This window comes from Saccharomyces mikatae (genome assembly GCF_947241705.1).
Source record: "Saccharomyces mikatae IFO 1815 strain IFO1815 genome assembly, chromosome: 4".
NCBI classification, from domain to species: domain Eukaryota; kingdom Fungi; phylum Ascomycota; class Saccharomycetes; order Saccharomycetales; family Saccharomycetaceae; genus Saccharomyces; species Saccharomyces mikatae.
In genome coordinates, this window is record NC_079259.1 from 151,261 (window position 1) to 178,122 (window position 26,862).

Here is a 26,862-nt window from a genome sequence, read left to right on the forward strand (position 1 = left end):
GGAACAACGAGGCGAATACAAATATGGCAAGTACAGAGCAAAAGGCATTTTTTAATTGAAGACATATAGAAACTGCTAGAGAAAACAGAATAACGAGAAAAAACCATCGCCTACACAATGGAAAAATTTGGATTGCAAGCGCTAGTACCGCTGCTTAAACTAGAAGACAAAGAACTTTCAAGCACATATGACCATTCCATGACCTTGGGAGCGGATTTATCGTCAATGCTATATTCATTGGGTATTCCAAGAGATTCACAGGATCACAGGGTTCTTGATACTTTCCAGTCGCCGTGGGCAGAGACGTCTAGAAGCGAAGTAGAGCCCCGATTCTTCACCCCAGAATCCTTCACCAACATTCCTGGCGTATTACAGTCTAATGTAACCCCACCATGTTTCAATTCCATCCAAAATGATCAACAGCGTGTTGCCCTTTTCCAAGACGAAACACTTTTTTTCCTTTTCTATAAACATCCAGGTACAGTAATTCAAGAACTGACCTATTTGGAACTTAGGAAAAGGAATTGGAGGTACCACAAGACCTTAAAGGCCTGGCTCACCAAAGACCCTATGATGGAACCTATTGTATCCGCTGATGGGCTAAGTGAGAGGGGATCATATGTATTTTTTGACCCACAAAGGTGGGAAAAGTGTCAAAGAGATTTCTTATTGTTTTATAATGCTATTATGTAAGGTAGGCTGAAAAACGAGAGAAGTAAATAATTGTCATTCTTTGCGGAGTACCGTTTTAAAATTAAACGGAACGCCCTCATTTTTTACATAGTTGATTGAGAACAATGTGCTTACCTAATTTTGAACGTGGGATTGATTTTCATACAATTCAACAATTTGATCTGAAGAAGTTGCATCTTCTACTCCTTTATCCTCTCTAATACGCAAGAATCTTGGAAACCTTAAAGATACGCCTTTGTCGAAAGTTGTACTACCGGCTTTATAAATAGGTGATAGAGAAAGGTCTGCTGTTAGAACTTCGAACAGAGTTGTAGGTTCAAACCATACGTCTGGCTCAGCACTTGAATCAAAAACATATGTGGCCTTTGGTCCATCAATTATTGTCGGAGTTAATCTTGCGTGCAAGAGCTGCAACATTTCGTCAGAAAAGCCTGTTCCTATTTTGCAACATGTTTCAAATTCACCTGTGTCCTGGTTGTAGCATCCTAGAAGAAACCCACCGTAGGTACCCGTTCTTTTCCCTCTACCATAATACGCTCCCAACACGCAAAGATCCAACGAATCTCCAACTCCCTCCAAGTAATCTTTTTTTAATTTCAACCAATTTCTGGATCTTTTACTAGGTTCGTAATGCGATTCAGAACCGTCCAACATTTTTACCATCAGGCCCTCGCATGAGTGGTTAACGGATTCGTCAAGGAATTTTTGCAGTTCATCAAGATTATTTGTTATTATTTGGGTGGCGTATTGGAATTCTCCAGGAACAACTTTTGTCACCTTTGTTAAATATTCCCTTCTTTCTCTTAATGACATATTAATCAATCTTTCGTCGTTGTGACAGAGAATGTCAAATGCAAAGAGACAAACTCTCACTTTAACATCGTTCAATTCTACGTCTTTACGTTTTCTCGTACTTAGAACTTGGAAGGGTAAAATTTTCGCCTGATCTTTATCCCAAGCCACAGCTTCACAGTCTAGAATTAAGTTCTTTGTAATATCCAAATCCTGAATAAAATCAGTTATCTTGATTTCCGGATATCTCTCAGTCATATTTTCACCATTTCTAGAGTAGATTCTCATTGTACCGTCATTTAGCAAATGCACTTGAGCCCTTTCACCATCATATTTGTATTCTGACGTAAATGTTTCGCCTTGGAACCTATCCAGTACTTCATTTATTGCTTTTGTAGGTTTGGCTAACATGGGTTTTAAAGGAATTCCCGGTCTTAGAGTACAATATTTGTCTAAATTCATAATACCGTGTTCCAAGCAAGAGTTTATAACGATCTCGTAGTTGGGCACCTGACAAAAGGCATCTCTTATCTTTTGCTGAGCACTTTCTAAGACATCCATGGGAATATCCTTGTCCGCAGAGTTTTCCCTATTTTCATCATGGAGCAAAAGAGCTTTTGATAGGGATATCAAAACCGTCTTTTCAGCTAGACCGATTCTCAGTTTTGATTCTAACGATCTGATCAAGAATTTAGCTTCTACACCTTGGCATGCGGTTAGCATCCTCTTGATCAGCTTAATTTTTCTCAGTTGCGAATCCTTGCCTTGGGTCTTCGCAATTGTTCTAAGATTTTTGAAGACCTCACCTACGGTCAATGGTTTAGGCTTGAACATAGTGGGCTGGACATTTCTCGCACCCATTGCTATTTCACCCAGATCTCCAATTTCCTTGTATTTGAGCTTAATTTGACTCATAGATTTCCCGCAAGATTCACTTATTGTTTTCATAAGAAGATTTTCTCCAAGGCCCAATTCCAAACCTGCTTCGTAATCAGGGCCCAACCTATTGATGAAAAGATATGTCGTAGGTATCAAATTCTTGGATGACTGCTTCATCACCTTTATGAAAAAATCGGAACAGATTCTAATAATCTCCAAACGAGAAGATATAGCTTCGATTTGGTTGAAAACTTCACAAACATCAGAATAAGGGATATTAGATGAATAGTGATCACTATCATTTGAGTTCATTTCGAAATCTTCAACCTTAGGCCCTAATCCCTGAAACTTCTGTGATAAATCGGCACCACTGGAAGAGGGAGCAGATGACGGTAAAGAAGATGGAAAACTACTCATAAAGGGCTGAACTGTCGCCGCCTGTGCAACAGCCACCTGTTGTGATTTTTTAACATTGCGAACTCCTACACTACTATCATCATCCACGCTATCTTGCAGCATATGTTTTGCAGATTTATCCGGAGGCGAAGTGTTTCCTGATGGTTTATTTTTCATGGAAGTAAAGAACCTAGCCAAAGTGGCTTGTTTAGGCTTCTTACCGGCGGAGGAAGGCAGTGAGGACGACATTGATAACGGCAATCTTAAGATCAAGGGATGTGTAGATGAGATAAGGAGACCACCCAGTAATCTGCGCATGTAATTGATAAAGCAACGTTGCAAAATGCTTTTATATAGGTCACCGAAATCATTATATTTACCATGAACAAGTACAGACGAATGCAAATCGCTTAGTATATTCCTCTTGAATTTCATTTTGACGCGTTTTCGCGTTAAGTGAAAAATTCCATCAGTCATCTCAATAAAGGTATACATCAAGATGAGCGAAGGTGATGACAGAGCAGAAGCGCAAGTAAAGCAAGCGGTAGCAGCAGAAATTCTGTTACTGATCTTATATAGAGTCATCCACGAGACTTTACACTATCTTAAAGAGGTGCTTTAGAATCATACTGACTTCAAATTCAGTTACTATTTGGTGACCCATCCGGGTGATTGAGAAAAGCCTCTTTTGGATGGTAAATAGGAGTTTTGAAGAAGTAGAAGAGAGAGTCGTTCAAACGAGGGTTCAGGTCAGGAAGAAAGAGTCCACTAAGAGGTAGATAGATCATGTCGAAGCAATTTGTCAGGTCTGCGAAAAATTTAGTGAAAGGGTACTCCTCTACCCAAGTGTTGGTAAGAAATGCGACGTCAAACGACAACCATCAGGTGTCTAAGGACTCGTTGATTGAGCTTGCTGAAAAGTCCTATGATAGCGCTGATTTTTTTGAAATTATGGATATGCTGGACAAGAGACTTAATGACAAGGGTAAGTACTGGAGGCACATTGCAAAGGCTTTGACTGTGTTGGACTACTTGATTAGGTTTGGTAGTGAAAACTGTGTTCTCTGGTGTAAAGAGAATTTGTACATTATCAAGACACTAAAGGAGTTTAGGCATGAGGACGATGAAGGTATAGATCAAGGCCAAATTGTGAGAGTCAAATCTAAAGAATTAACTGCGTTACTATCAGACGATGAAAGGCTAAATGAGGAAAGGAACATGAACATCAAGGGAAGAAACAGAAAAGGAAGAAGTAGAAGAGGAACCGGACGCAGCAGTAATGATAATGATAATGACTTACAGAGAGCTCTCGATGCTAGTAGAATGACGGCAGAGGAAGACGAAAAAAGAAGAAAAATGGATGAGGATTACGAAACGGCTTTGCAGTTGAGTAAAGAAGAAGAGGAGTTGAAAAGGTTGCAAGATCTGCAAAGGATGCAACAGTTGCAAACACAACAACAGCAACAGCCAATGTACTATGACATATTTGGTAATCCAATCACACCTGAGGAGTATGCGCAGTTTCAGCTACAGCAGCAACAGCAGCTACAGCAACAGCAGTTGCAACAACAACAACCTTTGTACTACGATGTATTCGGAAATCCTATAACACCCGAAGAACTAGCACAATTTCAGCAACAACAACAACAACAACAACAACAACAACAACAATACTTAGCTTCGGTACAACAGCAGCAACAAGGAATTCCCAACAACCCATTTAGTAAGTCAGAGCAAAAATCAGGTATAGAAGAGCAGGGTCAATCATCAACTGTTGATTCATCAATGCAACAACAACAACAACAACAGAAGCAACAGGAACCATTAACTCAAACAAGGACGGGCAATCAATCGATGACAGACAAATACAATAAATTAAATGAGCTACTAGCCACTGGAACAGGTATTGACACATTTGGAAATGTAGGGGACGCCCGTGTTCCCGCGCAACACACAAAGACGGGAACATTCATCAACTCTCAAGGAACGGGATATAAACAAGTATCAAATGACCCGAAGTATAATCCATTTTTAAGCGGTCAATATACGGGTTTACCAAGTACCAACGTTGTTCCAACCCAAACAGGTTATGGATTTGGTAATCAGCCTCAACAGCAATCTCAAAATAACCACTTAAACAACCAAGGGTATGCTCTCATTGATTTATGAGGTATTGCGTCATTCCGGTTCGAGTTTCTAGTCTTATGTTCATTTTCTCGCATTAGCATATTACATACAGACTAGGTAATCTAATTAGTTCATTGTCCCGTGTTATGTAATCGCCTAGTATAAATAATATTGTATATTTATTTATTTAAGCAAACATTGTCTCCAAAACTATTGCAGTATTTTACATAGTTTAGTTGAACGGCTGACAGAAAAGAAAGCGATGTGCCTTTTATTAGCCAATTAGGTGATGTTAACTCATGTTTAGTAGTAATTGTAGTTTGATCTCAATTTTACTACATATCCATTAGCAGAACCCCAACAACACGCTCAAGGTCTTGGTGCGACAACTCCAAGGGGTCCTTCTTATCGTGTTCTTTGTTGATATCCTTGTGGGATTGCAGTGATCGCAACGCCGCCTCTTCAATGAATATATCCAAATACTTCTGTATCATTGGTATCACCTCATCGCTAATTTCTATATCCTTTCCACAATTATTCTGGCTTAGAATCTTCACTAGTGCTTCTTTAGACAACATCACAATACCTTCTTTATGGGACACTCTGTCCTTTTTTATTACACTAATGTAGATTACAACAGTTTATATACTTTTTTCGTCTTATGACCGAAAAGAAAAATCTAGTCTCCTGCAAACGGAAAAATTAAAGCAGGGGAACAAAATAATATAATAAAAATACATGTATCCTTTACTTGATTGACTTATCTAAACAATTTTATATCCATCAAAATATACACAGTATTAATATTCTTTTCCTGAGATTGCTTTCCCCAAAAAAAAAAAAAAAGACTTGAAAAAAAAAAACAAAAAAAGAAAGAATATTCAAAGAAAGTTTCATCTTGTCAGTTGAAATGAATGATTCATTGTGGTGATGATAACCATAAAATTTAGCTAAAAAGCGAAAGCGTCGATGAAAATGGGCAAGTGCATTTGAGCTCTTGAAACGATCGATAATATTGGTTACAACAATGACTGGTAAAAGAATGAAGGGATTTGAGATATTATTCAGAGACAAAAGAAATAATAAAGTTATAGTAATAAAAAAATGTGCAAATTAGGACAAAATAAAATTAGCACTGAAAGTAGAGAAAAAGGGATAAAAAATAACAAATGGATAAACAAAAAACTTATATTACTGCTGATTTCTTTAATGTTGAATCAATAGTAAAATTATGGTTACAGAGTACAATAATTCACAATGGCGACTTGAGAAAATAACAATAAACGGATAACTAAATCATAAAGAATAACTGGGCCCTTAACACATCGTTATCTTTTCTTGAAATGTTTTAATATTGGGGCTGAGACTGACCCGGTGGCATGGCCATGAAATGTTCCTGTTGCGGAGGATACCCTTGCTGCGTAGGCATTTGTGGTGGAGGATATGCCTGCTGTTGTTGGTGCGGAGGAGGAACCACAAATTGAGGATGATGTTGCTGTGGAGGAAGAGCAAATTGTTGTTGAGGTGGTAGTTGTTGTTGAGGTACAGCCTGCTGGTGATAGCTTTGTTGCTCTATTGGGAATGGAACAGGAACAGTTTCATCATTTTCCGCTACATACAATGACTTATCAATAGTAGCCGGGATGGCTGCAATTTCGGTGCCTAGTTCTTGTTCAATCTTATACAAATTAAAACGATCATTCCAATTAATTAAATTAATTGCTAAACCCAAATGGCCAAATCTACCCGATCTACCAATACGATGTAAATAAGTTTCTGCTGTTTTTGGGAAGTCGAAATTGATGACGACATTGACAGCTTGAATATCAATACCACGAGTTAATAAGTCGGAACAAACTAATGTACGAACCTTACCTTGGCGAAATTCGTGGAAAACTTTATTTCTTTCTTGTTGTTTCATTCTTGCATGAGAGTAATAACATGAATAACCTAAATCAGTGATCTTTTTGGCTAGTAATTCAACACGATTGGTAGAATTACAAAAAATAATGGCTTGATTAATTTGAAGTTTAGAGAATAAAGTGTTTAAACAATGCAGCTTTTGTCTTTCTTCTACAAAGGCATAGTATTGTGTAATACCCTTTAGAGTCAATTCTTCCATTAAATTAATTTCATAAGGCTTATGCAGGTGCTTAACCATGAATTCCTTCACTGTCAATGGAAAAGTAGCACTAAATAATAAAGATTGATGGCTTGATGGCAAGAAAGACAAGATCTGTTCAATTATTGTTTTGAAATCACGAGATAACATTTTGTCAGCTTCGTCCATAATAAATAATGAGCAATCTGACAGATCTGCTACTTTTCTTGAGGCCAAATCCAACACTCTACCAGGAGTACCAACTAAAATATGGACTGTTTCGTTTAATCTTAGAATATCATCTCTCAAATTGGTACCACCAGTGGTTACCATACATGAAATACCACAGTGTTTGCCTAATGTACGAACAACTTGGGAGGTTTGTAAAGCTAACTCTCTTGTGGGAACCATGATCAAAGCCTGAATTTTATTCAACTTTGGTTTGACTTTCTCTAGTGTCGGAATAACAAATGCTGCTGTCTTACCTGTACCATTCTTGGCTCTTGCTAATATGTCCCTACCAGTTATTGCTACTGGAATCGCTTCTTCTTGAATAGGAGATGGCTTTTCAAAACCAGCTTCAAAAATACCCATTAACAGTTCTCTTCTCAAATAAAAATCTTCAAAAGTATTGCCCTTTGTATTCAAGACATCGTCTGTCTGTGGTCTGGTATCCTTCTTGGGAATACTCAATGCAGTTTTCCAATCCAGATCGAGATCTGTATTATTATTACTATTAGTGCTGAAATTATTATTGATGGAGCCCATTATTACTACTTTCTTTCTCGTCGTATTCTAGGCCTGTGATAAGTTATTATGCGAATGGCGATGCGGTTATGAAGAAATAGAAGGGCTAAATATAAAGATTTTCTGCGTCTATCTTTCTATTATTAGGAATAAAATATGACTATATTTACTAATATTGCTGTTTTGCTGTACAATCCTTTATGAATGAGATTATTAAGCTTGTAATCTTAAAAAAAGTGGATGTAACAAAACTGAATACAATGATGGAAAATAAATGTACAATCAGAAACTAAACACTTTTATTGGTACTGCTCCTCTCTTGCAAACTTCAAAGTTAAAATTGGTCACTTGGTTAAAGATTGTGTTGTCCTTACTCTTACGAAATTTTTTCCCTCCCTTTTTTGATTGTTGACCTCGTTTGAAGTGACTAGCGGGGTAACAGAAATATAATACTATTATTAACCCATCTAATGGATTTGAATAAGACCAAAGATATATTTTACGATGGTGAAGTTTCGAGGAAAACTGCATTGGTTCAGATCTGTTTTGCGGTGTAGTATATTAGCTGTTGGTTATGTTTCAACGGAAAACTTTACAAAGACGGAACTTGAAAGGGCTTAACCTCAACTTGCATACAGATGTGGCCAGTAACGGAAGCCTATCGCAAGAAAAGATAGAAGATCACCAAGAACATTCCCGAATAGAAAGCCACGTGATGTCGCACATTAATGCGATACAAAATAAGAGCAATCTGTTTTTGCGCAGAGGTATAAAAAAAAATCTGACGTTGGATGCGTGTATGGATGAGCAAGCAATATCGAAGCCAAGCGCCGTTGTAATACAACAACCGCAAAATGAACCCGTGTTGATTTTATCCTCTTTGTCGCAATCTCCATGCGTGTCATCATCCTCATCTTTGTCTACACCGTGCATTATCGATGCGTACAGCAGTAATTTTGGATTATCACCATCATCCACGAATTCTACTCCCTCTACAGTGCAGGGATTGTCCAATATGACCACACCCATTGATAATGAGCATTCTATATCATTACCTCCCTTGGCGGAAAGCTTATCGCCAACAACAGCAAATTTGCAAGATACTTTATCGGCAACATCGAATGATAATAATATCCAACTTCAAGATTTGGTTCAATTGGGGAAAATTGGTGCCGGGAACTCTGGAACCGTGGTGAAAGCATTACATGTTCCTGATTCTAAAATTGTTGCCAAAAAAACAATTCCTGTGGAACAGAATAACAGCACAATTATCAACCAATTAGTTAGAGAATTATCTATCGTCAAAAATGTCAAGCCTCATGAAAACATCATCACCTTTTATGGGGCATATTATAACCAACACATAAACAACGAAATTATAATTCTAATGGAATACTCAGATTGCGGTTCTTTAGATAAAATACTATCTGTTTATAAAAGGTTCGTTCAAAGAGGAAGTGTCTCGAAAAAGAAGACTTGGTTCAATGAACTTACAATCTCGAAAATATCGTACGGCGTGCTCAATGGACTAGATCATCTGTACCGACAGTACAAGATCATTCATCGTGATATTAAGCCTTCCAATGTCTTGATAAACAGTAAAGGACAGATTAAGTTATGTGATTTTGGAGTGTCCAAGAAACTAATAAATTCTATAGCTGACACATTTGTTGGCACTTCCACTTATATGTCACCAGAGAGAATACAGGGGAATGTTTATTCTATCAAAGGAGATGTTTGGTCGTTGGGGTTAATGATTATCGAGCTAGTAACTGGGGAGTTTCCCCTAGGTGGGCATAACGATACACCCGATGGTATATTAGATTTACTGCAACGTATTGTAAACGAGCCTTCACCAAGATTACCCAAAGACCGTGTCTTTTCCAGAGAAATGACAGATTTTGTTAATAGGTGTTGTATCAAAAATGAAAGAGAAAGATCGTCGATCAATGAACTACTACATCATGACCTTATAATGAAATATGCATCACCGTCCAAAGATGATAAGTTTAGACATTGGTGTAAAAAAATAAAATCCAAGATAAAGGAAGATAAGAGAATCAAAAGAGATGCATTAGACCGTGCGAAATTGGAGAAGAAGCAATCAGATAATCCAACACATTGAATGCATACACAACAACCAGCGAGGGGAATACATGACTTTCTGTATCATCTCTTTTCATACCTAATTTATATATAGACACTCCAAATTATGTAAAGCGCAAACCGTTTTGTAATATAATACCTTTTAAATATAACCACAGAAGTAATAATGTACTTGTATACAAAATTTCAAGATTTAATGCAGTTTGCGAGAAACATTAGTTAGTCCGTGGTTCACCATTATTTAATTTCTTATAGTTTTTATATTCTTTATTTTTATGCCATAGCCAGCCTTCGGTACCTCTAACGAATCCAAAGGCGATCAATAACCCACCAAAGCTACGTAAAGTTAGCTTCCACCATCGTGGGTTTCTCTTCTCAAATTCAGCCAAAGAAATTCCCCTTTTGGTTTCTTTTTTACCATACTTGAATGGCTTCCCAGAGGCCAAGTATGACCCAAATCCAACCGAAAACATAGTACTCATAACTTGACAAGGAACACAGTCCATAGTCTCCTCTTTCTCAAGTTCTCTCTGTGGTGGAGGATTAAACACTGCCAAAATATTACTCATAATTATTCACCACTCGTTTCTTTTCTTCTGTAGAGAGTCTTTGGCTTTTGTTTGGTAGCACCTAATAACTTTTTCATTTTATATACATGCTCGTACCTTTTTTCAAATGCCCATTGTTCATTTTTATCCGAGAGCATATATTACGCGTCTTACACTAATTTCATTTTTGACATATTGCACTACAACGACGCCAAAAGAGGTAAAAGTATATTTTTAGGCTATCGCTAGAGAGAATACACACACATTCGTACTTACTATTGCTGTACATAATATAAAGGATATAACGGATCAATTTTTAGTACTTTTACAATCAGGAAGCGACTCCTCAGTGAAGAATGCCGGAATTAACAGAATTTCAGAGAAAGCGTTTGGAAAACATTAAAAGAAATAATGATTTATTGAAGAAATTGCATCTATCTGGGGTTGCATCTCAAATAAAACATGAGGCTGGGGTGTCAGAAAAATCTAGGGTTCCTGCCAAGAAGAAACAAAAAACAACTAGGAGTAAAACATCAAAATCTGCTAGTCCAACTTTACCTACACGAAGATCAAGAAGGCTCAGAGGTGAATCTGCAGATGACACCAAAGGGATACCCAATGTGAATGACAATCAACTGCTTAAAATGGGCTCTCCAAATGGCGAAGAAAAGAATTTCATGGACGCAATTAAAGAGAAACCGGTAATTGGGGATGTAAAATTGAGCGATTTGATAAAAGATGAAGACGAAAGTGCCCTTTTAGAAAAATTCAAGAGGTTTAACAGCAGAAACTTTTCTTCTGGCGATTTCTTTGAAGAAATAAAAAAGAGACAAGGTGATGTTTTGGGAATGGACGAATTCGATTTGGATTTATATGATGTCTTTCAGCCAAACGAGATTAAGGTCACATACGAAAGAATCTCTGCTGCTTACTTCCATCCTGCCCTAGAAAAGAAGCTGATCATTGCCGGTGACACCGGTGGCACTGTCGGACTTTGGAACGTTAGAGATGAGCCGCTAGGCGATAGCGAAGACGACCGGATGGAAGAGCCTGATATCACGAGAGTGAAGCTGTTTACCAAAAATGTCGCACGTATTGATTGCTTCCCAGCGGACACATCAAAACTGTTGCTGAGCTCCTATGATGGAAGCATCAGATCGGTTCACCTGAATAGCTTACAAAGTGAAGAGGTTCTCACCCTGAAGAATGAATATGACGATCCATTGGGCATCAGTGATTGTCAGTTTAGTTACGAGAACCCTCATGTATTATTCCTCACCACTTTGGGTGGTGAATTCACTACTTTTGACACAAGAGTGAAAAAGTCAGAGTACAAGTTGCGGAGACTTGCTGACAAGAAGATTGGGTCTATGGCTGTGAACCCCTTGAGACCCTATGAGATTGCTACCGGATCTCTTGATAGGACGCTCAAGATATGGGATACAAGAAACCTTGTTGAAAAGCCTGAATGGTCACAGTATGAAGACTACCCCAGTTACAATATCATGTCCACCTATGATTCGAGACTAAGTGTCTCTGCAGTATCCTATTCCCCAACAGATGGCACCTTGGTGTGTAACGGTTATGATGACACCATCCGCCTGTTTGATGTTAAAAGTAGGGATTGCCTTTCTAAAGAGTTAAAGCCCAAATTAACAATTCAGCATAACTGTCAAACAGGAAGGTGGACTAGTATCCTGAAAGCCAGGTTCAAACCAAACAAGAATGTGTTCGCCATCGCCAACATGAAGCGCGCCATTGACATATACAACAGCGAGGGCAAACAACTGGCCCACCTACCCACAGCCACTGTCCCTGCTGTAATAAGTTGGCACCCATTGCAAAATTGGATTGTAGGGGGAAATTCTAGTGGTAAGATTTTCCTCTTCACTAGTGACTCTCGAGCCATAAAGCAGGATGAATGAGGAGAATATCATCATTACCCGTAGGTCCATTTTTTTTCTGTTTTTCACCAGAACGAGGCGACAAGCGAAGAAATATAACAGAACAAAACAAAAGAAAACAAAAACATCGAAATGGAATATGGACACACAAAATCTTTTTTTGATCTGATTGAAAGAAAACGACCAAAATTTATTTGCTGTTTGCTTACGAGAAAAGGAAAAGAATATTGCATAGAAAAGATTATTTATTGTCTCCATCCTTCGCTTTGAACACAAATACTTTACCCTTTTTATTATTGCTTACCATAAATGCATTATAAATCACAATCTTTGAGTTCTGCGTACATTAAGAGCCCCGAGGATGAAAACATGGCACCTATAGCTAGTATGAAACATAGGAATGGGTCCATTAGTCATATGCCATCCACACATCCAAGGATCGCACTTAGCGACGTCACCAACATAGTTGCAACCAACTCTAATAATAATAGCATAAGCAAGCCCAAAGCCGCTCCAGTAAGAGAAAGATCGGACTCGGTTGTTATACTCGAGGAAGAAAGGCCTACTACAGGTGCTGCTACACAACGAAAAGAAGCAGATCATAACGATTTGTTGACGGGGAGAGAGCAGGAGCAAACCATTGATGAAGACGACGAAGAAAGCGAAGACGATGAAGGAGAAGAACGAGAACCTCTGCTGCTGGAACATTATGCCGGCGACACGGTGGTATGGGAGCATGCATTTAGGACCTATTATAGGACCGCATTAGACCCAAACGATGATGACGTGTACGATGTAGTCATGGTCGCTGAACTGTCTAATGAGATATTCGAGTATATGAGAAAACTAGAAGAATTATACAAGCCCGATCCGTACTACATGGATAAGCAACCAGAATTAAGGTGGTCATTTAGAAGCACACTGATTGATTGGATCGTTCAAGTCCATGAAAAGTTTCAACTTTTACCTGAAACGCTATATCTCTGCATCAATATAATAGACAGATATCTGTGCAAAGAATTTGTTCCTGTGAACAAATTCCAGCTTGTAGGGGCAGCTTCACTTTTCATTGCCGCCAAATATGAAGAAATCAACTGTCCCACAATTAAAGATTTTGTGTACATGTCAGAAAACTGCTACTCAAGAGAGAACTTATTGGATGCAGAAAGAACTATATTGAATGCTTTAAAATTTGAGTTGGGTTGGCCAGGCCCAATGTCTTTTTTGCGAAGAATCAGTAAAGCTGATGACTACGAGCATGATACAAGGACATTAGCTAAATATTTGCTGGAATCTACAATAATGGACAATCGACTGGTTTCCGCTCAACCCAGTTGGTTAGCTGCTGGGGCCTATTTTTTAAGTAAGGTGATTTTGGGACAAAATCAATGGTCCTTGGCACATGTCTATTATTCTAATTATACACAAGAACAAGTCCTTCCATTGGCAACCATTATTTTAGAGAATTGCAGATATGCTTCTAGACGTCATAGTGCTATATGGAGAAAGTATTCTTCGCGTCGTTATTTGCATTCTTCACAGGTTGTAGCGAAATGGATAGCTTTAGCTGAGCACAGAGTAGAGCGATCTAGCTAAAAAGCTTCACCTCAAGACATGGCAACAAAAAAGTAGAGGAAATTCATTACCATTTTGCACACAAAACATTAATCATCAGTAATAAAACATATGTAACTTTTTAACTTTAAAAACACATCATTTTCCCTATTTTTTCAAGCATCTCCTCTTCATAAAGGTAAGACGCGGAATTGGTATCAGCGGCTAATTTTCATAAAACTTCGAAGTTGATTAACAAAACCAACAAGTGAACTCACCGAAAGTAAGCTGTCGATTTAGAAGTTTCAACTAACCACAAAATGTCTTCTGAGTGGAATTCCAGCGTTTCTAGAACGAATTGGGAGGTTAACCGTGAAGTAGTGTTGCAGGATGAAGGTACTGTTCTTCTCAACAACGGCAAAGCGATTCACGAAGGTGATAATAATGACGAAGAAGATAACGCTGATCTATTTTCCTTTGATTATGACGAAGAGGTTGTAATATCTATTGACTTGTCTGCAGGTAAATTCGGGTGTTCCATTCTGGATTATCATACCAAGTCTTTACGGGTGTTAAATAAGGACTACGTTGTCAATAAGTCAACAATTACGTCTCACGATCTTATTGATGAAGTTGATCCATCTGCAAACGACATTAGTATGTTGACTGGACTTTTGATAATGGAGGTGAACCCAACTGTTTGTTTAGTGCCAGTAAGATTGGAAGATTGGATTTTTGAATATATAAAAACAAAATGCAATGAGATACATTGTAGGCTAGAGCTGCTGCCAATTAATTGTTTTAAAAAATGGAGCCCTTTGCAATCATTGCAATTAAAGGGCCATGACAATTTGATTATATTAAACGACTTATTGTCAAATAGCAGGTTTACCACCACAGTAACATTAGGAACAGTAGCATGTATCCTTGTCAATCACGAGCAGCATGCACAACTAGACGAGGGTAATGACAGTACTGTTTCAAACAATATAATAAGAGGACGACAAACTAAAAGTTTGTACGAAGATGTTATACATAACATCGGGTATATCGATATAAAAGATCGAATGGTACTGGATGAAAATGCGATGTCAGCTTTGAATATTTTTCCTACAGCACATAAACTAGGACATGACAAAATGATGAAAAATGGTTTCCTTAGTATATTCGAGCTGTTCAATCAGGTTTCCTCAGACTACGCAAAGAGAATGTTGAAATCCTGGCTTTTCAATCCATTAACCAACAGGGAGCAGATAGAAAAAAGATACAGCATCATACGAACCCTATTGGATAGACAAAATGCCATCATTTTTAATGATCTTACCCAATCAATAAAGAGATGTCCAGATGCTTTTGGATTTATAAATCAGTTGAGAAGTGGCAAATCCACATTAAGGACATGGTCCAAAGTTGCAGGTTTTTTAGAAAAGGGTATTGCTATATTCAAACTGGTATCATCTTTGAAGTTGAGTTCTGATGAAGGAAATATTTTACACGATATCAAAAATAAGGTTGATCTATCAGCATTGAAAGAATGCCTGAGAAAAGTAGAAACAGTCATAGATTTTGATACATCGAAAGACACCAAAACTCTCACAATAAATACGGGAGTTGACAAGAGATTAGATGAATGTAGAAATATTTACAATCATTTGGAAAAAATTCTGTTGGAAGTAGCAAGAGAAACACAAGGGTTCTTACTCAATGTTTTGCATCAAACAAATCGTAGGATAACAAAGAATTTAGAAAAGTTAGTTAATGCCATCTACATTCCCCAGCTGGGATACTTAGTGACAGTTAGTACCTTGTTGGAACCTTTCCTCGTTAATACTCCAGATCTTGAGTGGGAAGAAATTTTCAGGAGCTCTGATAATATTTATTTCAAGAATGAGAAAGTTCTTGAATTAGATGAAACATACGGTGATATTTATGGAGCAATCTCCGATTACGAAATTGAAGTCTTATTTTCCTTGCAGGAGCAAATTTTGAGAATGAAGAACCAATTAACTGCATACAATATACTACTCAGTGAACTAGAAATTTTAGTATCATTTGCCCAAGTTTCTGCAGAAAGAAATTACGTAGAGCCTCAATTAGTAGAAAATGACTGTATCTTGGATATTGTTAACGGGAGACATGCGTTGTATGAAACGTTCCTCAGTAATTATATTCCGAATAGCACGATAATTGATGGCGGTTTGTTTTCGGAATTAAGTTGGCGAAAACACAACAAGGAAAGAATCATCATAGTGACTGGCGCTAATTCATCTGGGAAGTCTGTATATCTCACTCAGAACGGGTTAATCGTGTACTTGGCTCAAATTGGTTGTTTCGTTCCTGCGGAAAGAGCAAAAATTGGAATAGTAGATAAAATATTGACCAGAATTAGAACCCAAGAGACTCTGTATAAGACTCAAAGTTCGTTTCTTCTAGATTCTCAACAAATGGCTAAATCATTGAGTTTGGCTACTGAGAGAAGTCTCATTTTAGTTGACGAGTACGGTAAAGGTACTGATATTTTAGATGGCCCTTCACTATTTGGTTCGATAATGGTTAATATGGCAATGAGCGAGAGGTGCCCACGTATAATTGCATGCACACACTTCCATGAACTTTTTAATGAAAATGTGATCACGGAACATATACAAGGTATCAAACACTACTGTACTGACATACTTATAAGCCAGAACTATAATCATATAGACCCGGTACAAAATAAGGAAGATCACGAAAGTGAGGGGATTACTTTCCTCTTCAAAATCAAGAAAGGAATTTCAAAGCAATCATTTGGTATCTACTGTGCAAAAGTATGTGGGCTGAACAAAAGTATTGTACGAAGGGCTGAAGAGCTTTCTAACTTGATCAACAGAGGTGATGATGTGGTCCAGCACTGCGGAAAACTGACCGAAAAGGAGATGCAAGAATTCCAAAAGAATCAGGAAATAGTGAAGAAGTTTTTATCTTGGGATTTGGATCTCGAGACTTCGACGACTTCTGAGAACCTCAGATTGAAATTGAAAAATCTTCTTCGTTGATATCGACAAATCATAAGCGCAAGTAAAATTTTGTTAATCAATGTCAAACGACTGCTTTCTTTCTTATCGAGATACACTGTATTGTGCAAAATTTTGACTCCCCAAATTATGTCTTGAATACTATATATATAAATATATATATATATGTTTTTTTCCATCAATTTTTGAATTTAACAGATCTTGTCAAACCCTTCTTAATACCTGTCTTTTCACCTTCATAGACACCTGATTGACCACCTGAATAAACTGCACGAACAGATTTGAGTTTCTTTTGCGCTTTTTGGTACTTCTTTCTCTTCTTAACACGAGAGTTTCTGTTATCTTTGTTTCTCCTAGGCGTTAGGCCTTTGTTCTTTAAAATCTGGTAGTTAATAGCACGCTTTCCATCACCTACAGCATTTTCAGCCAATTCAGCCAGTTTACCTTCCCTTGCAGCAATTATAGCATTCTTATGAGCCTCTTTACGAAATGTTTTCTTGACTTGCTTACCTCTCTGAACCTGCTGATAATAATCGTTCTCACCCTGGGTGTTAATACTTCTAGAAACCGCCTCATCTTCTAGACTGTATGCCTTATCATCAAGATCAGCCCCATTATTGTCATGCATACCTCTTTTACGAGCTTCATCCAACAGGCGTTGCTGCCTCTCAAACAAACGTTCCTTGTAAGGTATATCGTCATCACCTTTGAATCTATCTGTCTTTTTACTCTCTTGTTGATCAATTTTCGAAGTATAGAAACGCAAAGTTTTTCTACGAGCCTTTTTATCTTGTGCGTCAACATCAGCAATTTCAGATTCAACGAAGTCATCTGTTTCAGGTTTGGACAATGTTTTTGGCTTGGAACTCACACGCGATTGAGCTACGTATTCTTCAAAATCATCAATATCTACGTCATCATCTTCATCGCTTTCCCCTTCTTCATCTTCACTTTCCTTTTGTTCTTCTTCATTATCTTCAGAACCTGAATTTCCATTATTTTTTAACGACTTCAGTTTCTCTTCATTGAAATCATCAATGTTAGGAATTTCTTCACTTTCAGAACCACTTTCCTCAATTATATCTATGTTGGATGGTAGTTCACTTGCTTGCCTCCAAATTTCTTTTGTTGTTAGGACCTTTTCCATGATTGGGTGGCCCCTCATGGAAGTAAAGTCTTCATTATTACGGAGTTCATGCAACATGACACTATAGTAACATGATATTGTACCTAGATAACTTCCAAGTGCAATTGTCTTTAATTTATTGCATTCATTGTCATCGGAATTCTTTAATTCGTCAAATTTGGGAGCTAGTTCGGTGTATTCTTTTGAAAGTGGAGCGAATTCAGGAAACATTGTTTTTAAATAATTATCTCTTGCCTCCTCATCCATATTTAAAATATCCCTTACAGAAACCTTGGTTTCTGGCTGCTTAGTCGAGCTCTTGAACTTACCTACATCAAATTCTTTGGCATTTTTGACCCACTCTTCTTCTTCTTCCTCATCTAAATAGTCGTTCATATTAAGTTCTTCTAAGTGCTTCTTTTGTTGTCGTAAAGCTTCCTTTTCTATTTCCTTAGCAGCTTCTTCATCATCCAAATCATCAGCTCCGTAGTATTCTCCCTTTGTGGAGCCCCAAGCATTTTCGTTGTTCAACATACCACTTTCTTCATCTTCTTCAGGAAGCTGATCTGCTTCTAGGTTTCTACCAAATATTTTCTTATAGGCTGCAGCACCGTCAAGTTCTCCTTCTTCTTCCACATCTTCACCTTCATCTATAGACTCATCGTCGTCATCCATGGCCAGGACTTCCTCCTCGTTTTCATCTTCTAACAGATAGTCGTCATCATCCTTGGCCCTACCGGAAAGAGTGGACTGTCCAAGTAAAACTTTTTCCCTTTTAGAAGCAAAATCATCAACTTCGTTCAAGCCATATGGGTTGACCTCATCTGTAACATTGGAGGTGTTAGCTCTGTTTGATCTTTTGATAGCCATATTACTTTATGTGTTGTACCATAAATATGTCTTCTCTGTCTCCAAAACTGCTTATGCAAAGTCCCAATAGGATGAGGTGTGATGAGATGAGCTTTGCCATTGATTTTTTTTTTCACTACAGAAGCGCAGTTTGAAAATTTTTCATTCACACTGCGATGTGCAATTTTCCGATCACACAGAAGTTAAACCCAGTTTACTGTAGTATTTCAAAGATCAATTCGAGAAGAGAATAGCCGGGAAGATACTAAGCAAGAACTATAGATAGTAAGGTTTTAAGATATATTCGAGATATTTCTCTTTATAAAGCGAAATATCATCCATTAAATATGAGCAGTAATAAGGGAAATGGGCGCTTGCCATCGTTAAAAGATTCTTCCTCTAACGGAGGATCAGCCAAGCCTTCATTGAAGTTCAGGCCAAAAGCAGTTGCAAGAAAATCCAAGGAAGAAAGAGAGGCAGCCGCGTCTAAAGTGAAGCTGGAGGAAGGTATCAAGAGAGGTAGTGACAAGAAAAATTTTAATAATAACAAGAATAAAAGAGTAACCGGCCCGGGTGGACAGCAAAGGCGAATGCCCAAATATTTAAATAACACACATGTTATTTCTAGCGGTCCCTTAGCTGCAGGGAATTTCGTAAGCGAGAAGGGTGATATGAGAAGAGGATTCATCAAATCAGAAGGAAGCGGATCAACATTAGTGCAGAAGGGTTTGGAAACTATTGACAATGGTGCCGAAAGCTCTGAAAATGAGGCAGAAAATGAAGGCAATGAAGGCGTAACGTCCAAATCCAAGAAGAAGTTCAATATGGGAAGAGAATTCGAGGCTCAGAATCTCATAGAGGACGTAGACGATAATGAAAGTGAGAAAAGCAGTGACGTGGATATGGATGAAGAAGAATGGAGATCTAAACGTATCGAGCAATTATTTCCTGTGAGGCCCGTCCGTGTAAGACATGAAGACGTTGAAACTGTTAAAAGAGAAATACAAGAAGCTCTTTCTGAGAAGCCAACCCGTGAACCCACTCCGAATGTAAAGACAGAGCCTGTTGGAACTGAATTACAATCCTTCTTAGAAGAAAGAGAAAGGCACGTCAATGAGAAATTTGAAGATCTGGGACTACAGAACGAACTTCAATCAGCTGATGAAAAAGAGGTTGCGGCGGAGCTAGAGCTATTGAATGCAGATCATCAGCATATACTGCGGAAGCTAAAGAAGATGGACAATAAACCCGAGAGATTCATGATATTTCAATTACCCACTAGACTGCCAGCTTTTGAAAGACCTGTTGTGAAAGAAGAGGGAGACGAAGTAGAAGTACAAACTAGCGACTCTGCTAAGAAGAAGAATAGTGTCAATAAGAAAGACACGAAGGGCTTTTTATCTGCCGAAGAGCTGGCCGGTACTATCGGGTCTATAAGGGTTCACAAGTCTGGGAAACTCTCTGTAAAAATTGGAAATGTGGCGATGGATATTGGTAAAGGTGCCGAAACCACATTCTTGCAAGATGTCATAGCATTGAGCATCGCTGATGAATCATCATCAGCTGAACTCCTAGGCCGTGTGGACGGTAAAATAGTAGTCACACCTAAAATTTGATCGCACTCGCATTTGTCGGGTATATAAATGAATATACACAGTCATACGTAGTTCTAACACTAGTTACATTAATTAAAAAGCGCCCGTAATAAAAGGTGTTGGTTATACTATTACCGTCCTTTCCTTCTGCATTTTCTAATATTCTCTTGGACCTGTTATATAATGTACTTCTTGTTACCCAGTTCCGGAGCTTTAGGGGAGCCACACTTAAAACAAAAAGGAAGCGCCATAACTACAATGAAACAATGAGTAACCTTGCTTTATAAGGAAGTGTTTAAGAGTTCTTGGAGGTGCCGAAAACAAGGAAAATATTGGGTTATGGAGAAGGATGAATACCAGCTACCCAACTCTCATGGGAAGAATACTTTTCTATCGCGAATATTTGGTTTGCAATCTGATGAAGTTAACCCTTCTCTTAACAATCAGGAGATGAGTAATTTTCCTTTACCTGACATAGAGAGAGGTTCATCTTTGTTGCCTTCTTCTAAAGTAAGCCATGAGGTTGGAGACGAGAATGATTTACGTGTTCCTGAGTCAGACCAAGGCACGAGCACAGAAGAAGAGGATGAAGAAGAGGAAGAACAGATCCAAGCGTATGCGCCACAGATTGGTAATAGATTATATGGCGGCAATCATTTAAATAAGGTGGCAAGTGATAAGAAAGTATTTAAAAATGAAAATAGTGGTCTAGAGAGGCCAGTTGAGGGCTCTACTGATGATTCTGTACCCAAGGTCGGGCAGCTTTCGTCAGATGAAGAAGATAATGAGTTCATAAATAATGATGGTTTTGAAGACGATACACCCCTTTTTCAAAAGGGAAGTATGCAAGACTCTGTCACGAAAAAGAGCAACATTGTAGAAAACGGTCAACGACCTTTATTTTTCAGGCATATCTTACAGAATAACCATCCTCAACGTAATACTCAAAAGTTATTTACCTCATCGAAGGCCACTCGATACGATAAGGATAAGAATGCGGATAATTCTTCTCGGAATACCAACTGGAGTAGAAAACATGGCACCAAGTATTTCGGCCGTGGATCACAATCTCGATTTAATGGCTCGTCGTCGAATTACACAAATCGGTTCACCAACTTATTTCTACTAAGAAAACCGAATTTGTTAAACAATATTTCTGTTTTGAATAGCACCCCTGAAGATAGAATAAACACTTTAAGTGTCAAAGAACGGGCTCTTTGGAAGTGGGCAAATGTAGAAAACCTTGACATGTTCCTACAAGATGTTTACAATTATTATTTAGGAAATGGGTTTTATTGCATAATTCTAGAAAAAATACTGAATATCAGTACTTTACTTTTTGTTGTCTTCATTTCAACGTACATGGGTTATTGCGTTGATTACTCGAAATTGCCGAGTAGTCATCAGGTTTCAGATATTATTATCGATAAGTGTTATTCTAATAATATAACAGGATTCACAAAGATTTTTCTCTGGTTGTTTTATTTCTTTGTTATACTCAAAATTGTTCAGCTTTACTTTGATGTTAAAAAATTATCGGAATTGCAAAACTTCTATACGTACTTGTTAAACATAGCAGATGATGAGCTTCAAACTTTGCCGTGGCAAAACGTAATACAACAATTGATGTATTTGAAGGATCAAAACGCAATGACGGCAAATGTGGTTGAGGTTAAAGCCAAGAATCGAATTGATGCACATGATGTCGCAAATAGGATTATGAGAAGAGAAAATTATCTCATAGCACTTTACAACAGTGATATTTTGGATTTGTCCTTACCTATACCATTACTTAGAACCAATGTATTGACAAAAACATTAGAATGGAATATAAATTTATGTGTCATGGGTTTTATGTTCAATGAATCCGGTTTTATTAGGCAAAGTGTTCTAAAACCTTCCCAAAGGGAGTTTACACGAGAAGAGTTGCAAAAAAGGTTCATGTTAGCAGGATTTCTTAACATTATACTTGCCCCATTTTTGGTCACTTATTTTGTTTTGCTTTATTTTTTTAGATATTTTAATGAATATAAGACGTCGCCAGGATCTATTGGGGCACGCCAATACACTCCAATTGCAGAATGGAAATTCCGTGAGTATAACGAACTTTATCACATTTTTAAGAAGAGAATCAGTTTGAGCACAACATTGGCTAACAAATACGTCGACCAATTTCCAAAGGAAAAGACTAATCTGTTTTTGAAGTTTATTTCTTTTATAAGTGGATCGTTCGTGGCAATTCTAGCTTTTCTTACTGTTTTTGATCCAGAAAACTTTTTGAACTTCGAAATCACCTCAGATAGATCTGTCATTTTTTATATTACTATTTTGGGTGCTATATGGTCTGTAAGTAGAAATACAATAGCACAAGAGTACCACGTTTTTGACCCCGAAGAGACTCTTAAAGAGCTGTATGAATATACACACTACTTACCAAAAGAGTGGGAAGGAAGATACCATAAGGAGGAGATTAAATTAGAGTTCTGTAAATTGTACAACTTACGGATAGTAATACTTTTGCGGGAACTCACTAGCTTAATGTTGACGCCGTTTGTTCTTTGGTTTTCACTGCCTTCTTCAGCTGGCAGAATTGTTGATTTCTTCAGAGAAAATTCTGAGTATGTGGATGGGTTGGGATATGTCTGCAAGTATGCCATGTTTAACGTGAAGGATATAGAAAGCAACGATACTGACAGCATTGGAGAAGATGGTTTAACAAGAAAGACGGCTGCGAACGAAAGACATACATTCAACAGTAGACGAAGGAGAAAATTTACTAGCGAAGACCATAGCAATAACGATATGGCAAACAATAAAATGTTACAATCATACGTTTATTTCATGGATGATTATTCTAACACAGATAATTTGACAGGTAAATATCAGTTACCTGTAAAGCGAGGTTATCAAAATAACGAAGGCGACCCATTTCTGAATAATAAGTACTCCTGGAGAAAGCAATTCCAACCAGGTCAGAAGCCAGAGTTATTTAGAATAGGCGAGCATGCACTGGGTCCCAATCACAACATAACACCTGCTGTATACTCTACAAACAAAACCGCAAAAAAATGGAATAACAATAGTAATAATACTAATAGTAATAATAATAATAATAATAATAATAATAATAATAATAATAATGGCAAGAACATAGGTGATGAGACTAATGAAGCTGCTACTAATAAAGATAATAATGATAGTAATAATAATAATAATGGCAATAAAGATTCCGAATACGAGATCACAGAATCTTTTTTAGATTCGGGTGCTTTCTCTCATTATGATGGAATAAATCACAACAGTATATTAAATTCGGATTATAACAGTAATGGTATACTCAATAAAGGTGGTGTACTGGGACTTGTTAAAGAATATTACAAAAAGTCAGATGTTGGAAGATAATACACATTGAGCAGTGTATGCTACGTGATAACTATATATACATATATATATATATATATATATATAACCATTTTAATTCCTTTTCTTTTTGCCCTATTTAAATGCATATATAATTCGATTTTTTTTCTAATCATGTATTACAAATAGAAGATAATGATTTCCTTAAATTAGAGAAATATGGTTCTCAAAAATAATACAGTAATGTTTAGGCAAAGAAAAAGGTGATCAATGCATTTATTTGACTATTTTTTTCCTCCACGTAGTTTTCTTTCCCTTTCATATTTGTTTTTCTCGGCACCTTCTTCTGTATTAATAGTGTTAACGATATGAGCCATTTTCGCATGGTAGTTACTGCTTTCTCTGTTCTTTTCTTCAATTCTTTGTCTAGCTTCAAATTTAGCGTCCTTACGGATTTCTTTCATAGTAAATTTACGTTCCTTCTTTAATTGAGCCTTCATCTTATTGATCTCGCTTCTTGTTCTGTCAGGATCGTACGATTTCTTATCAGGATTGAAGTTTTCTTCATATTTAGGTGCATGTGTAGGTATAGATATAGGCCTGTGGTTTTGTAAAGTTAATGGGACATGCTCTGTAAACTTCGTTAACTTTTCAATTTTGTTCAGAAGATTTTTTGGCTTTTCAAAATGAGGGTATTTTGAAGCATATGTACTTAAAAGTTTTTGGATTGGTAAAATAATTTCTTTGAAGGCAGGCAAGTCTTTCCATATAGTAGAAATAGTTGTGTCTAATGATTCCATAACATTCAGCAATAGGGAGACTCTTTTCTCTACAGATTGCAGCTCGGTATCCATTGTTGAAAATGTATGCAATGGGATAGTGATTGATCTCTCTTTGGGAAAGTTAGTATTCATTGGAAGCCCCCACTCATAAGAATCCAGCCTAATATTTTCAAAATCTAACGGCTTTTCTTTACTTTCTTTTTCAACTATGAATGTAAGTAACGTTTTTTGGAAGAAATAAACCACCTCAGGTATGTACCTTTTAGAAATACGTTGATATTGTGAAACAATTCTTACCAAAATCGCACCAAATGCAATTCTCTTCAACGAATTAAACTTAATTTGTTCTAAGAATTGATTCATCAAAATCAATGCCGGAGTTATTACTAAATGATATTGGTCTGAGGTAGAGAAAAGAATACCAATAATTGAAAAGAAAACCAAATCACCGTTCGAAAGAGCGTCGAAATAATTCTTTTTATAACGTTCTTGCATTTCATTGATGTACTCTCTACATTCTTCGGAAAGCTCTTTATTGTATTTTTCTGAGAGGGATTTTAATATTGCGATCAAAGAGTTTTGAGTATCCTTGAAGCTTCGAACATTTTTAGAGTATTCTTGGTTACTTAAGAAAATAATATGTCTTAGTAAAACCGCAGTAAACCTCCCCAATTTTTCTTTGTTGCCTTCAGCTAGTTTTGGTTGATAAGCTTTGATAATACTTTTAACAACCTTAGGATGGTCAGACAAATCTACCTTGTTTACTAGCTTCAGAAGCGCATCATGTGTTTCAGGGCATAACATAGAGATATTTTTTTTCTTTAAAATTTGAGAAAACTTTTCATCCACATCTTGATCTTCAAGGTTTATATCATCATCTGAATTGGCAATACCTCCATTATCATCGTCATAGTCTTCTTCATTCTCCCAGAATCCGTCATCCAAATCCTCTACACCCTTTTCCTCCCCTTCTTCTAGTTCGATCATACCGTTCATACGATCAAGACGTTGTTGTTCCAACTCCCGTTTCTTTATTTCAGCTTCAGCATTTTTCTCCTCTTCAGTTTTTGTTCTATCCGTAGGAGCAGCTCTCTTGTCCAACTGTAGTTCTCTGACTTTTATATCATACTCCTTATCTAGTTCAGTCTTAGATTCTAGTGTACTCTTCTTGGGTTGTGTCATCATCAATTCAGACATAACATCTTCAAAATTATCGTCCAGATCGTCTATTTTATCTTCCAGTACCCCTTGAGCCTTTTGTCTTTCTTGCTTATAAAACTTCGATTTAGCAATGACTTCTTTCATAACTTCAGCTTTAGTCTTTTTCCTTTGAGGTTGAAGCTGTTCAACATCATCTTCATTGACTCGTTTAGATGCTAAGAAATCACCTTCGTCATTACCTAACTCATCTTCTAATGACAAAGATTGGCCGAGATGTGTAAGACCGTCTCCAAACACGCCTCCATCGTCTTCATCATCTTCGAGATTGAATAAGTTTGCATTTCTCTTTGACTGACTTTGTCTTTCTCTAGTGAAACGTTCCAACATTTTTTCTTCTTCAGTCAAAAATTTGTCTCTCTCACCGAATCTCTTATCAATCACACCACCGCGCTTATTCTTCATTATTTTCCTTGCCTCGAATGCATGTTTTCTTTGTTCTTCACCGATCTGTTTAGAGATACCTGGCTTCCCTACTGCAATACGATCAGCAGTTTTAGAAGATGCGCCATCTCTCTTTTTATTTCTGGCGGCCTTTATTTCAAAGGGATTGAACTCTTCTCTAATTTCAGCAATGGCCTTCTTCTTCTCTTCACGATCGTACTCTTTCGCTTGTCTTTTCGGATTCTTCTTACTCTTACCTTTAACGTTTGTTTGGCCTGTGAGCCCGCGGGCTTTCAAAGCAGCCTTCAAACTCTTAAGTTGTGAACCAGCCATATATTTGACCTGTATTTGCGTATATCTCAACTACACTGTTAGCGCTAAGAATTAACAGAGTTTTCAGATCCTTTTAACCGAGTGCTCATCTCATTGTTATCATTACTATACAATTCTTCATAAATTCTAAAATTTTTCACTCGTTCTTTACGGCTCATCGCGTAAATATTACCCGTCTTGTTTTTATACTCTTGGAACCTTTCGGTGGCAAAATGCAAAGGGGAACCTAATGAAAACCTAGAACAGACCGCCACGATAAACAAATGTTCTATATCGAAACGATTGGAAGATACTGCTACCTGAACTGAAATCTTTTGCAAAGAATAAAGTGTTCTTATTGCGAACTAAAATATC

The 26,862-nt window shown here is 37.3% G+C and overlaps 14 protein-coding genes across 14 annotated transcripts; 8 read left to right on the forward strand and 6 right to left on the reverse strand.

Annotated features, from left to right (window-relative positions):
- Nucleotides 1-117: 117 nt before the first annotated feature.
- On the forward strand, nt 118-693 carry CDC36 (CCR4-NOT core subunit CDC36; the record flags this gene model as incomplete). The annotated part of the gene is made up of 1 exon (XM_056226601.1): nt 118-693. The coding sequence occupies one exon, from the start codon at nt 118-120 to the stop codon at nt 691-693; it is 576 nt and encodes a 191-aa protein (XP_056080861.1).
- Nucleotides 694-807: 114 nt separating this feature from the next.
- On the reverse strand, nt 808-3,078 carry CDC9 (DNA ligase (ATP) CDC9; the record flags this gene model as incomplete). The annotated part of the gene is made up of 1 exon (XM_056226602.1): nt 808-3,078. One exon carries the CDS (start codon nt 3,076-3,078, stop codon nt 808-810), a length of 2,271 nt encoding a protein of 756 aa, XP_056080862.1.
- A 468-nt stretch (nt 3,079-3,546) lies between these two features.
- ENT1 (epsin) lies at nt 3,547-4,929 on the forward strand (the record flags this gene model as incomplete). The annotated part of the gene is made up of 1 exon (XM_056226605.1): nt 3,547-4,929. The coding sequence occupies one exon, from the start codon at nt 3,547-3,549 to the stop codon at nt 4,927-4,929; it is 1,383 nt and encodes a 460-aa protein (XP_056080863.1).
- Nucleotides 4,930-5,222: 293 nt separating this feature from the next.
- MHF2 (Mhf2p) lies at nt 5,223-5,465 on the reverse strand (the record flags this gene model as incomplete). Its single annotated transcript, XM_056226606.1, has 1 exon — nt 5,223-5,465. The coding sequence occupies one exon, from the start codon at nt 5,463-5,465 to the stop codon at nt 5,223-5,225; it is 243 nt and encodes an 80-aa protein (XP_056080864.1).
- A 770-nt stretch (nt 5,466-6,235) lies between these two features.
- DHH1 (DExD/H-box ATP-dependent RNA helicase DHH1) lies at nt 6,236-7,756 on the reverse strand (the record flags this gene model as incomplete). The annotated part of the gene is made up of 1 exon (XM_056226607.1): nt 6,236-7,756. One exon carries the CDS (start codon nt 7,754-7,756, stop codon nt 6,236-6,238), a length of 1,521 nt encoding a protein of 506 aa, XP_056080865.1.
- Nucleotides 7,757-8,309: 553 nt separating this feature from the next.
- Nucleotides 8,310-9,860, forward strand: STE7 (mitogen-activated protein kinase kinase STE7; the record flags this gene model as incomplete). Its single annotated transcript, XM_056226608.1, has 1 exon — nt 8,310-9,860. The coding sequence occupies one exon, from the start codon at nt 8,310-8,312 to the stop codon at nt 9,858-9,860; it is 1,551 nt and encodes a 516-aa protein (XP_056080866.1).
- Nucleotides 9,861-10,056: 196 nt separating this feature from the next.
- DMO2 (Dmo2p) lies at nt 10,057-10,410 on the reverse strand (the record flags this gene model as incomplete). Its single annotated transcript, XM_056226609.1, has 1 exon — nt 10,057-10,410. The coding sequence occupies one exon, from the start codon at nt 10,408-10,410 to the stop codon at nt 10,057-10,059; it is 354 nt and encodes a 117-aa protein (XP_056080867.1).
- A 335-nt stretch (nt 10,411-10,745) lies between these two features.
- On the forward strand, nt 10,746-12,314 carry CMR1 (Cmr1p; the record flags this gene model as incomplete). The annotated part of the gene is made up of 1 exon (XM_056226610.1): nt 10,746-12,314. One exon carries the CDS (start codon nt 10,746-10,748, stop codon nt 12,312-12,314), a length of 1,569 nt encoding a protein of 522 aa, XP_056080868.1.
- A 288-nt stretch (nt 12,315-12,602) lies between these two features.
- CLB3 (B-type cyclin CLB3) lies at nt 12,603-13,889 on the forward strand (the record flags this gene model as incomplete). Its single annotated transcript, XM_056226611.1, has 1 exon — nt 12,603-13,889. The coding sequence occupies one exon, from the start codon at nt 12,603-12,605 to the stop codon at nt 13,887-13,889; it is 1,287 nt and encodes a 428-aa protein (XP_056080869.1).
- Nucleotides 13,890-14,167: 278 nt separating this feature from the next.
- MSH5 (MutS family protein MSH5) lies at nt 14,168-16,882 on the forward strand (the record flags this gene model as incomplete). Its single annotated transcript, XM_056226612.1, has 1 exon — nt 14,168-16,882. One exon carries the CDS (start codon nt 14,168-14,170, stop codon nt 16,880-16,882), a length of 2,715 nt encoding a protein of 904 aa, XP_056080870.1.
- A 157-nt stretch (nt 16,883-17,039) lies between these two features.
- Nucleotides 17,040-18,857, reverse strand: SAS10 (rRNA-processing protein SAS10; the record flags this gene model as incomplete). Its single annotated transcript, XM_056226613.1, has 1 exon — nt 17,040-18,857. One exon carries the CDS (start codon nt 18,855-18,857, stop codon nt 17,040-17,042), a length of 1,818 nt encoding a protein of 605 aa, XP_056080871.1.
- A 326-nt stretch (nt 18,858-19,183) lies between these two features.
- RPC53 (DNA-directed RNA polymerase III subunit C53) lies at nt 19,184-20,452 on the forward strand (the record flags this gene model as incomplete). The annotated part of the gene is made up of 1 exon (XM_056226614.1): nt 19,184-20,452. The coding sequence occupies one exon, from the start codon at nt 19,184-19,186 to the stop codon at nt 20,450-20,452; it is 1,269 nt and encodes a 422-aa protein (XP_056080872.1).
- Nucleotides 20,453-20,770: 318 nt separating this feature from the next.
- Nucleotides 20,771-23,833, forward strand: ATG9 (autophagy protein ATG9; the record flags this gene model as incomplete). Its single annotated transcript, XM_056226616.1, has 1 exon — nt 20,771-23,833. The coding sequence occupies one exon, from the start codon at nt 20,771-20,773 to the stop codon at nt 23,831-23,833; it is 3,063 nt and encodes a 1,020-aa protein (XP_056080873.1).
- A 242-nt stretch (nt 23,834-24,075) lies between these two features.
- On the reverse strand, nt 24,076-26,508 carry NOP14 (snoRNA-binding rRNA-processing protein NOP14; the record flags this gene model as incomplete). Its single annotated transcript, XM_056226617.1, has 1 exon — nt 24,076-26,508. One exon carries the CDS (start codon nt 26,506-26,508, stop codon nt 24,076-24,078), a length of 2,433 nt encoding a protein of 810 aa, XP_056080874.1.
- Between the last annotated feature and the right edge of the window lie 354 nt (nt 26,509-26,862).